This window comes from Lagenorhynchus albirostris, chromosome 13 (assembly GCF_949774975.1).
Source record: "Lagenorhynchus albirostris chromosome 13, mLagAlb1.1, whole genome shotgun sequence".
Classification (NCBI taxonomy): Eukaryota; Metazoa; Chordata; class Mammalia; order Artiodactyla; family Delphinidae; genus Lagenorhynchus; species Lagenorhynchus albirostris.
In genome coordinates this window covers 7,041,325-7,053,797 of record NC_083107.1, presented here as the reverse complement: position 1 = coordinate 7,053,797, position 12,473 = coordinate 7,041,325, and the positions used below count along the sequence as shown (strand labels likewise).

At 41.2% G+C, this 12,473-nt stretch overlaps 1 protein-coding gene across 1 annotated transcript in view; it reads right to left on the bottom strand.

Annotated features, from left to right (window-relative positions):
* The window catches only part of AFF3 (ALF transcription elongation factor 3), a 478,605-nt gene that overhangs the window by 155,259 nt on the left and 310,873 nt on the right, over window positions 1-12,473 (bottom strand). Inside the window, exon 11 of the mRNA XM_060170002.1 lies at window positions 8,222-8,275. Coding sequence (XP_060025985.1) covers window positions 8,222-8,275 — 54 coding nt within the window. The remainder of the gene's footprint in view (window positions 1-8,221; window positions 8,276-12,473) is intronic.

The following is a 12,473-nucleotide window of genomic DNA, read 5'->3' as shown; positions in this document are numbered from 1 at the left end:
TTATATCAGTATCCATGCTGCCAATAATTTTTATCCATTTAAGCACTTAATCTTTTACATATTTACCCAGCAATTTCCAAGGCTCACTATAGATCAGAGTTAGCACTCTTCTGCTAGGACAGACTTCCCCATGGTGCTGATAGAGACACATTTGTAGATATCTCATGGGAACATTTGAGGCATTTAGGCATCAGCATTTTATAATTTTCATCATAGAGCCCCTGTACATGTTTTGTTAGATTTACACCTCAGTATTTCATTTTCTGTGAAGCAACTGTAAATGGTATTGAAGTTTTAAATTTGGTTTCTACTTGTCAGCATATAGAAATCCAAATGATTTTAGTGTGTTGACCGTGTATCCTATAATACTTCAGAACTTGTTTATTAGTTCTATTTGGTAGATTCTTTGGGATTTTCTACAGAGACAAGCATGTTGTCTTCAATTAGAGACAGTTTTATTTCTTCTTTTCCAATATGTATGCCTTATATTTCTTTTTCTTGCCATATTGCAGTGGCTAGAACTTCCAGTATGATACTGAATCAGAGTGGTGACAGTGAACATCCTTATCTTGCTTTCAGTCTTAGAGGGAAAGCATCCACTCTTTCACTATTAAGTATGATGTTAGCTGTTAGCTGTGTTTTGCAGATGTTCTTTACAAGGTTGAGGAAGTTCCCCTCTATTCCTAGTGTACTGAGAGTTTTTATAATGCATTTGTGTTAAATTTTGTCAAATGCTTTTTCTTTATCAGTTGATATGATCATATGCCTTTTCTTCTTTAGCCTGTTGCTATAGTAGATTACAATGGTTGATTTTCAAATACTGAACCAGCCTTGCACACCTGGAATAAATCTCACTTGGTCATGGTCATGGTCTTTTTATACATTGTAAGATTCAACTCGTTAAAATTTTCTTGGACTTTTTTTTAAAATGTCTAAGTTCATGGGGGATATTGGTCTGTTATTTTGTTTTTGTTTTGTCTTTGTCTGGTTTTGGCATCAGGAAAATGGTCTCATATGATTTGGGAAGTGTTCCCTCCTTCTTTTTTCTGGAAGAGATTGTATAAAATTAATGTTAATTCTTCTTTAAATATATGGTAAAATTCTGCAGTGAAACCATCAGTGCCTAGAGATTTTTTTTTTGGTGGGGGAAGGAACTTTTAAACTACAAAGTAAATTTCTTTAATAATTACAGGGCTATTCAGGTTAAGCATTTCAACTTGGCTGAGTTTTGGTAATTTGTTTTCAAGGAATTGGTCCATTTCACATAAGCCATCAACTTTATGTGTGTAGAGCTGTTCATAGGATTACCTTATCCTTTTGACATCTGCAGGGTCTATACTGTTATCCCTCGATTCACTCTTTTTTTTTTTTTTTTTTTTTGGCGGTACGTGGGCCTCTCACTGTTGTGGCCTCTCCTGTTGCGGAGAACAGGCTCTGGACACACAGGCTCAGTGGCCATGGCTCACGGGCCCAGCCGCTCTGCGGTATGTGGGATCTTCCTGGACCGGGGCACGAACCTGTATCCCCTGCGTCGGCAGGCAGACTCTCAACCACTGTGCCACCAGGGAAGCCCTCCTTCGATTCACTCTTGACCTGTGTTTTCTCTCTTGTTATCTTCAACCTTGCTAGAACTTTATTAATTTCTTCAAAGAATCAGCTTTTGTTTATTAATTTTCTCTATTGTTTTCATGTTTTCAATTTCATTGATTTGTGCTCTTAGCTGTATTACTTCCTTTCTTCTGCTTGCCTTGGCTTTATTTTGCTCTGCTTTTCCTAGTTTCTTGAAGTAGGATTTCGCTAACTGATTTCAGATCTTTACTCAAGTCTACTGTAAGCATTTAGTGCTGTAAATTTCCATCTTGGTACTGTTAGCTGTATCCCACAAAGTTTGATATGCTGTGCTGTCTCTTTTTTTTTGGTGTGTTGTCATTTTTATTTCTTTCTATGTATATTATAAATTTCCTTTTTGACCTATGGGTTATTTAGAAGTGTGCTGTTTAATTTCCAAGTGTTTGGAAATTTTCATGTTATCTTTCCATTACTGATTTTTAGTTTGATTCTGTTATGGTGAGAGAACATACTGTATATGATTTCAATTCTTTTAAATTTGTTAGGGTTTGTTTTATGTCCCACAATCAGGCTTATCTTGGTGAATGTTTCATGGGAGATTGAAAAGAATGTGTATTCTACTGTTGTTGGGTTAAGTGTTCTATTAATATCGATTAGATCCTGTTTGATGGTATTTTCAGTTCGTCTATATCCTTGCCGATTTCCTGTCTAGTAGTCTATTAATTGCTGAAAGTAGGGTTTTGAAGTCCCTAACTATAATTGTGGATTTGTCTATTTATCTTTTCAGGTCTATCAGTTTTTGATTCATTTATTTTTAAGCGCTGTTGTTTCTCCACACACATTTCTGATTGGTATATCTTCTTGCTGGGTTGATCCTTTTATCTTTATATAATTTTCCTCTTTGTCCCTAGTAATTTTATTTGCTGTAAAATCTTTTTATATTAATATAGCCACTCTTGATTTTTTTATTACTTTTTGCATGATGTATTTTCTGACATTTGTACTTTTAACCTACCCATGTCATTATGTTTGAAGTGAGTTTCTTGTAGACAGTAAAGAGTTGGGTCATTAAAAAAAAATCCACTCTACCAATTTCTATGTTTTACTTGCTGTATTCAGACCATTTACATTGAATGTAATTATTGACAATATGAGAGTATAAGTCTGCCATATTATCCATTGTATACTATTTTTTTCCTTTGGCTTCTTATTCCTCTTTTATTTGGCCTTCATATGGCTTACTAGTACCTTTCTCAGAGCTCTGTTTTAATTTATTTATAGTGTTTTTGAGTATGTTGCTTTGTATAGATTCCTTACGGGTTGCTTTAGGTAATGCCATACACATAGATAACTTATCACAGCCTCATGGTATCCACTTTGAAGTAGAGAAAAGTTACCTCTATTAAAGTCCCTTTATCCTCTCCATTATGAAAACTACAACAGTTCACCTGGGATAAGAATAGAGTTTTAGAAGGTTGGGTCCAAAATATAAAGCCCTGTGGTCCCTGAACTTCAGGTATGACCTTGAGGTCTCAAGCCATTCTTGTACTAGTAACACCCTATTTGTACAGGCAACGAGCTTGCAGGTACCCCACATAACATACCCTCCTTTATGCCCATCAATGCAGTTTAAAGAAACATAAGGATATAACCATCCACTATAGTTCAGACCACAGATGTCTGAACATCTGTCTAAAAGCCCTAGGCAGATGGTCAGTATCAATATACAGTGTCACATCTGTGGCTGTAATTGGGTAAAATGAAGTACTTGTCTCAGAAGGTATGGATCCCACCATGGAGAGCTACTCCACTTTCAGAATTTGGTTTCTATACTATCTCTGAATTCTGGAAATTAAAACCAACAAGCAACTAATCATGTTTCTTGCCCTTTATTGCTTTTCTAGCAGTTCTGTATCATGGAATGTATTATGTTCCTAGGTCAGTGTGCTAATACCTGGCTAACTCACATTTTGGCATGATCAGAACTGTACTCTAGACACATTAATCATATAGTTGGAATGAAGAAATGGGTAGCAGGGAGATCAGCCTTCTACAGAGGGCTGGGAATGAAGCAGGGAAGGCATGAACAAAGGTGTGGCCACGGAGATGTAAAGGAATAGAATTAGGTAGGAGAGGCTGCAAGAACAGAACGTGATAGGATACAGCAAGTGATTGGGCTCCGGAGCTAAGGAAGGAGAGAAAGTCCATGGTTTTGAGTCTGTGAGGCAGCACTAAGAAAAGTAGGTGAATAAGAGAAAGAGCTGGGGGGAGGGTGGAGAGGAATGTGAGATTCTGAACATGTAGGATCTAAGGTCTCAGTGGCTGGCTGTAAAGACTGGTTAGGAGCTCAAGGAAGACATCACAGTTAGGGATCTCAATGCAGTAGGCTTCTGGACAGAGATGAGAGTGAAAGCGGCAGGAGTGGATGAGCTCACCATGAGGAGGATGCAGAGAAAAAGAAACAGACCAAAGATTGAACCTGGTAAAAAACCAAAACAAAACAACCAAGGGAGTGCAGTCAGATGACAGACAAAGAGTAGATGGTTCAAAGAGGGCATGATTGACAGGTCACAGGCTGCCAAGACATCAGGGAAGTTAAGGACTGGGAAAGGGCCACTGGTTTGGCCCGATGCAAGTAGATCATGGTGGCCCACATGTACAGATGCCCGAAACCAGATGCAGTGGACAGGTGGCCAGAAAGCAGGGCCCACGAGAGGTTCAAGGACTGGGAGAGAGAGAACGACTTCCAGAGCTCAGCAGCTACAATGGTTGATGTGTGGGGATTTTGTTTAGTTTGGGAAAATATGAGTATGCTGTAGGAGGAAGAGTACCTAAGGAAAGAACAAGCCAGGCCTGGAGAAGGATGGAGGGAGGAGATGAGGTCAGGGAACCAGAGGAGAAAAGGATCAGGCATTTCTTCCTCCGGGATGGGAGAGAAGCAGGGAGGCACGTAGCTAGGGAAAAACTGAAGGTGAAAACAATGAAAGTATAGGATGCTGCTCTAAAGGCTCTGTACACATGATTAATTTTCTTTTTAACCCAAAATGCTTTTCTCAATGAAATTTATGTAATTCAGTTGGGGCAAAGGGGGTTTCCAAATCTGACTAATCAGCAACACTAATTGGGAAAGTTTAAAAAATACAGATTCCTAGGCCTCAACCCAGCCCCACTGAATAAGAATTTCTGGCGGAGGGAGCCCAGGAACCTGAATTTTAAAGCCTCCTCAGTGATTCTGATGGTTAGCTGGGTTTGAGACCTCCTAGTATGTTTCCAACCAAAGACGTGTATCAAAATCATGGCGGGGGCAGACGTTGACTCTGCAGAGCACAGCTATTAATATTTTTAAAAGCTCCCCAGGTGATCTGACGGGCACCCTGGTTAAGAAACACGGTCAGGAAATGGGATTGAAAAAGCCACCTGGTTGGAAAGGATGCTGAAGTCGCCATGCAGATTGGTTCTCTGTTGTTGATATCACCTGGCAATTTCCTTCGGACATTTTTCCTATCAAAACAGCACCTGCTCCCAGCCTGGCTGTCACAGGTGGACGATATGATTCCCTGTGGCTTCTCAGTGCATTTCCACAGGCAGCCAGGCTGGTGGGGAGGTCATCTCTGCTATTTGGAGAGACACTGGAATTTTTTGAAGTCTCTTTAAGGGAAAGCATATAGAATAACATTGTTCTTTCTCTGAACTAACGACACACTGTACCTTATGAAAGAAACAGTAAGATGCAGAATGGAGACAAGGTGTTAGAAAAAGCAACGATGGTTCATGTTTCATTAATTCGAAAGAGAATCTGATCAAGCAGATTCATAATTAATTTGGTCTGAAAATTCCTTGCCCTCTTCTGTCGATTTTTCTTTTTTTTTTTTTTAAGCAGCAGCAACAATACAACAACAACTACAGAAATGAGAACCTGACACATAATTGTTTGGCTTTGAGGGAGGCTGCAAGCCCAGCTCTTTTAATGCCTCCCAGAGAAATACAACATTTTCTTTTATCCAAAATGGTGGTGTGATCCAATTCCTGCTCCAGCAGCCCCAGTACCTCATCTGTTGGAGTCTTTAAGTTTACGGCACAGACGGAAGCAGTCAGTTTCTCTCTTTTTATAGGACATTCACATTTGCATTCTCAACAGACAGTACAAGCCTCAAAGGCCATATTCCCCCCAATGTAATAATCCTACACTTGAAATACGAACGATATAATAGCAGCATGAAAATATTCTTACCCCGATGAAGGCTGGCTCCAGCTGTGGCTTAGTAAGTCAAAAACTAGTAAACTTGCTTGTAATAACATCCTAAAAATTCCAAAGGTTATTTTCCCTCATCCACAGCTAAAAAGCCATCTCCTACAGAACACTGTCACATCTGTGGCGTGTCCAGGATTAAGGCAAGAGGGTTCTTGCTTATAGTAATTTGTCTGGTTAGAGATTAAAGAAAAAAACCTGTCTTGAGCTGTCAGTTAATATTTTTTCACTTAAAAAAAAAATCCATCTTCATGCTTCACAGCAGAACTGTGTGATTTTTAAACAGAGGTAAATTCTCCTATCAGGCATCTGATAGTTTTTTGCATGTCAGCGCAAGGCAAGCAAACAAAACACGACCCGCGAAGTTTCAAATGCATCTTAGTAACATAAACGGAAATTAGCTAGCTTTCTTTGATATCGAATTACCGAAGCATCTCATTGAAAAAACAAAATCCTCCTTGCAATTAATAAAGAATTGGGGTATTCTAACCAAGTTGAAAGCTAAGAACCTTCAAATTCCAAATCTTTCCATTCCTGGATGAGCTTTGGTATTCAGATGTTAATAGGATGCCTTTTTTTTTTTTTTTTTGGCCAATGTTCAGGCCAAAGAGTCTGTGAAACAGACTTTTTCCATCCTATGACCTGTTTTAGAATTTCTTTCTTGCAAAATGTTAGTTATTTTACTTGGCGGATTGCCCAAATTCATTCTTACTTTCTCTCTTTCTCCTATTACTTTACCTCCTCTCCCTTCTCTTTTCTCTCCCTTCCTCACCCTGTCTCTCTTCTATTCTTTGATAAATTATGGATTTAAATGAAAATCCACTTGGCCCTACAGTCTATGTGAGATTTGGCAGGGTTGCTGGAGTTAGCAAATAAAAATACAGAATCCTGGGGCTCCCTGGTGGCGCAGTGGTTAAGAACCCGCCTGCCAGTGCAGGGGACACAGGTTCAAGCCTTGGTCTGGGAAGATCCCACATGCCGCGGAGCAACTAAGCCCATGTGCCACAACTACTGAGCCTGCGCTCTAGAGCCCACAAGCCACAGCTACTGAAGCCCGCGTGCCTAGAGCCCGTGCTCCGCAACAAGAGGAGCCACCACAGTGAGAAGCCCGTGCACTGCGACGAAGAGTAGCCCCCGCTCACTGCAACTAGAGAGAGCCCGCACGCAGCAACAAAGACCCAACAGTCAAAAATTAATTAATTAATAATAATTTAAAAAAAATACAGGATCATCAGTGAAATTCAAATTTCTGGTAAAAAACGTTTTTTTTAGTGTATGTCTCAAATACTGCATGAGACATACTTACACTCAAAAACTATTCCTTGTTCATCTGAAATTCAAATGGAACTGGGTGTCTGGTATTTAATCTGGCAGTCCTAGTTTGGAGGCTAAACAGAGGGACATGAAACAACAAAGACATCTATTTACAACAACTGGAAGAAGAGACATTTCCATTCCCGTCCTCCTGAATGCTTTTGGTCTAGGTGTAACATTTTCTGTGGCATTACTTCAATTTATTTTTGATCAATCAAGTTTTACTAAAAGCTCCACAGAGGATATCACATCTCGATACTGAAGAAGTCCAGCCAGGGTTTCAGGGCTAACCCAGCACCACCCGAATCCAGAACTTGCAAAATCGGTCCCTCAGGAAACATGCAATTTTAGTCCAAGCAACAAAAACTGTACAAATATTCAAGTTTTAATGGCTCACTTTTCTTCAAAACTTGAACCTCAAATTTAGTACTTGCAAAGGCACTGAACTCTCTGCTGTTCTTACTCTGAGGCTGTGTAGCATGATTGGTAACAGTATTATTAGAAAAAACAACAGAATTCAAGCGTACTTCAAAATGTAATGAAATGATCACCTCTTGGACATTGTAAGGGGAAGGTAAAAATAATGATATGCTACAGACATTTATAGATAAGATTAAAATCTTAATTATGCTAATTTTTTTTTTTTTCCGGTACGCGGGCCTCTCACTGTTGTGGCCTCTCCCGTTGTGGAGCACAGGCTCCGGACGCGCAGGCTCAGCGGCCATGGCTCACGGGCCCAGCCGCTCCGTGGCACGTGGGATCTTCCCGGACTGGGGCACGAGCCCGTGTCCCCTGCATTGGCAGGCGGACTCTCAACCACTGCGCCACCAGGGAAGCCCTATGCTAATTATTAATTCAAGTGTATTTTTCAACATCTTGAGTATACCCAGGGGTATCACACAATTCAGAAATGCTGTTCTCTTGTTCAGAGACACATTAATATTCAGTATTTGGAAGTAATTTGAAGTCTAATAGCTGAAATGAAGGCTGTATAGAAGCGAGGTTAAAAGCATGGACTCAGGAGGCAAAATGAGTTCAAATCCCAGCTCTGTCACACACTAGCTGTGTGACTCTGGGCCAGTTACTTACCCTCTCAGTGCATCATTTCCCTTATCAGTAAATGGGGATAACCATCCCAGAGAGCTGTGAGAATAATATGAGTAAAATGCTTAGAATAGTGCCTAGCACATAATAAATGCTCAGTAAACTTAAGGAGCGAGAGTCATACGACCTAGTCAAAACTGTCAATAGGAAAACAAAACTCACAAAATTAGAGAATGTCTCCATTCTTACAATTGGCTCATGAGAAAAAAGAGTTTTTTTCTTGTGGTCAAACGGATAATATCTATTTTTTTCAAAATTAAAAACAATGATATTTTACGTATTTAACCATTAAAAAATCCTCTGTTTTCAGAGTAACCTGCTTCTGGGGTTGAGTGAAAGTAACATCATCCTGTTTCAAGAAGTGAGGCTATACGATTACCAGTTCTATCCAACTAGTGCTTGTTTTTCTTGTCTCACCCTGCTTATTATTTTCCTTACTTGCCAAAACTCCAAAAGCAAATTATTAATACTCTCTCCCCCATCCCTACAAGCCAATTCATCTAACTCAACCCCATAGCTTTAGTGTTAAACAGACTTTCAAATGAAATAGTCTCCAGTCGCTGGGTTTCCTGCCATCTGGTCACTCGTAACTTTGTCTGTGTTTTGAGCCCAGCACTGCTTAGATCCACACGACGGTGCAGCGCACGTGTCTGCAGTTTAAGGCGGCATCGAAGAAAGGGGGCTTTCAAGTCAGACAACTGTAGGGGAATATCCTGGCTGGGCCACACCACCTGTGTAAGCTCTTGTAGCCTCGGTTTCTTTATCTATAAAAAGGGAGGTTCTAATGCTGTCGACGGTTCCCAGTTGCTATGAGGATTCAAAGAACTGATTCATCTGCAGGGTGATCCTGTGTTCCGTTTACACCGGCTGTCCCTGCATTACTGTTATATTATACAGCTCTCCTATTTTTAGAAAGCATTTAGTACACAGTCTGGCTTATAGTTAGTATTTGCTACCTCTTCATCATGATATACTGACACTGGTACTATTTGAAAGAAATGCTTTAAATCCCACGGAGTCCTCATCTTTCAAGCAGGAATGGCCTGCTTAACACAGAGGGTGAGTGCGCACGTGTGTGTGAATGCTTGGTCATCTGCCCATTATCCCTACAGTCCCTGTCTCTTTGTATATTTCAGTCACTTAAGAAGCTCAGAGTGGAGATGGAATTCTCTGTGGCAGAGCCCTGAGGGCAGAGGCTTAAATATTTTACATGTTTTTGTGGGGATCATGTGAGCACTGCTTTACCAAAATACACTCTGCCAACAGCAGAAGGCCCTTTGAGGTGAGCAGGTGGGCCGGGGCCGGGGAGCTGTCCTTCGACTTCTGCCAGCTACTCGGACTGTCAAATGAATTCCAGACTCCAGCCTCTACTACTTCCAAGACCTCCATCACCAGGCAGAAATACCATCGCCTGTAACCAGGCTTCCTCCTGTCTCCTTCCGCAAGCTTTCTCACAGGCTCTGTGGGCTGCAATGCTCTCGACACTATGGAAGGAGAGCAGATATTCAGAGCTTGAAGGGAGACGCCAGCCCTCTGCTCAGAAACAGAATTTCTTCCTTAGTATCTCTTCTAGTCCATGCGCCCTCTGCACCAGACCTAAAGCAGCGGCTCCAAGTGGCTCTGACCCAGCTGGGATCTCAGCTCTGCCACTGCCAACTGTGAGGTCTCACTCACTGAGACCTCGATTATCCCTTCTGTAATATGAGATGTAGTAATGTCACCTCACTGGGTTGTTGTGAGACTGAAATAAGACAACGTGTCCGGCAGAGTGCCTGACACAAGATAGACATTGAAAGCTTGGGGAGTAGCATTTTGGTACTAGGCTGCCTGAGAGGGGACCAGCATTAGAGGCATAGGGGTGCAGAGAGAATCTGTGATCTGGGGGTGGGAGGGATGGGGGAGAACTCAGTTTGTAAATATACAAGCTCTGCATTTTGCAGATTTATGTCTAATTAAAATCCATAGAAAAGAAAGCACAAATCAAGCTAATGGCATTTCTGAAAGAAGATACACGAAATGCACAGCGGATATATTCCAGACATCTTCTGTGTTATCCTGCATGCGTTCATTTACTCACACTAATAATCTTTTACTGAATAAGTATTATGTTCTAAATGCTGGGCCAGGCTTCAACACAAGAGTGTGAAGCAGCTTTATGAAAGAAAACACTTGGAGGAAGCATAATCAGCCTGTTAATGTCAGGCAATATTTATTGATTACGCACTGCAATCAATACATATGGTAATATTTATTGATTTACCACAGTCTCCCTTGGCCAGAGTGACTCAGAAAAACACTGCCATCTGCTACAGTCACGCTGAATACCGAGGAGCTCCAGTTTATTAGTGAATGTCTCTTTGGACTGAAAGAGCTCTTTGCAAACGTGCCAAACTCACTTTCAGATACTGTCCACCTGAATCATTAAGTGAAGGAAGCAGTGGCTTCTGTGGTCTAGTTAGGGGTTGGTGAAAACTAACCCTGCCTGCATGGCATACACCCCAAATACCTACTTCTTGAGCCTGTGAATGGGTCCTGAAATTTTCTGAATTGTCACTCCCTTGAGCTAAAGCTTTCCTTGGCCCTAACAGAATGCCTTGGGTCCTCTGAGGGGAGTCCTACCAGGCACCCTATACACTAGCCTGTCAGGCAGTGTGGGCCAGAGAGATGGCCCGTGGCAGATGGGAGAGGCGACAGACTCACTGGAGGCAAATCTTTGGACAAGCTTCTTATACTCTTTCAGCCCTGATTTCCTCTTCTGTAAAACAGGAAATAAGAACTTCCTTTCCAGGCTATTGGGAGGACAGAAGAAATCATCTTCATCAGGTGACCAAGCCGGGGTCAGAAACACTGCAGGGCCCCTACAGGTGGTTTCCTTTCTGTTCCTGACTCCCGTGGCACAAGCTATCTCGTTAGTTGGTCAGTAACCTCTACTGTGTTTCGTGAACATGGGTTGACCAAAAATGAATTTATGTAGTGTGACGTGCATTTTAAAAATATTAACAAAAAAAAGAAAATGTCAGCGTCATGGTGGGTCCTGTTTTGTGACACTGTTGTTTGAAACATACACTCTCGTAGGATGTGACATATGGCTGACTGGGTAGGTTATATTTGAAAATTTGTGATGGGTATGATCTCCAAAGAATGAAAGCTGGAACTTGAGGGGATATCTGTATACTCATGTTCCTAGCAGCGTAATTCACAACAGCCAAAAGGTAGAAGCAACTCAAATGTCCATGGATGGATGAATGGATAAAGAAAACGTCTATACACACAATGGAATATTATTCAGTTTTAAAAAGAAAGAAAATGGCTTCTTAAAGAGGAAGGAAATTCTGACACCTGCTACGACATGGATGAACCTTGAAAACATAATGCTAAGTGAAATAAGCCAGACACGAAAGGACAAATACTGTCTGATTCCACTTATATGAGGTCCCTAGAGTAGTCAAAATTAGAGAGACAGAAAGCAGAGTACTGGTTGCCAGGGGCTGGAGAGAGGAGGAAATGGAGAGTTACTAGCTATGGCAATCTATTAATTTGGCCTGTTAATGGGGACAGTTTCAGTTTGAGAAGATGAAGAGTTCTGGGAATACTTCACGGTGATGGAAGCCACAACCATGTGAATGTACTTAATGCCCCTGAACCGCACACTTAAAGATGGTTAAGACTATAAATTTTATGCTCTGCATATTTTATCACAATTAAAATTAAAACCCTTTAAATTACCCCAAAAAAGCTTGAGAAATGCTGACCTAGATGACACCTTGAGGAGAGGTATGTTTGGATGGAGTCCAGGTGTAGAGGAAAGAGAAAGCATCAGTTTAGGGGAACAAAACAAGAGAGGGGAACAGAACAAGAGAGGGGAACAGAACAAGAGAGGGGAACAGACTTCCTAGTTTTGCTGAAGAATTTTCTTCTATGACCTCTGGGACCATGGGCCTTCCAGTCTGGTGTACGAACATGAAAGATAAGGTTTGCAGTCTTGTTCTGTGATGCCATAATTTCCAATCTACATTCCTGGATCTGTTTGCTGTTTTAATCTGACGGTATAACCAACACAACAGCGACATCTAATTTCCTTTTCAGGTAAAACTAACAGCCTTCTCACCTCTCTTTTCCTTCAGCAATGGTGCCCAGCCCCAGCTGGACTTGTTGGTCTTTGAAGGCTGGGTCAAGGCCTTCCCTCCTTATCCACTGGACAAGCCATACCTCTCAAAGGCCTTCAGTCTAATTTATT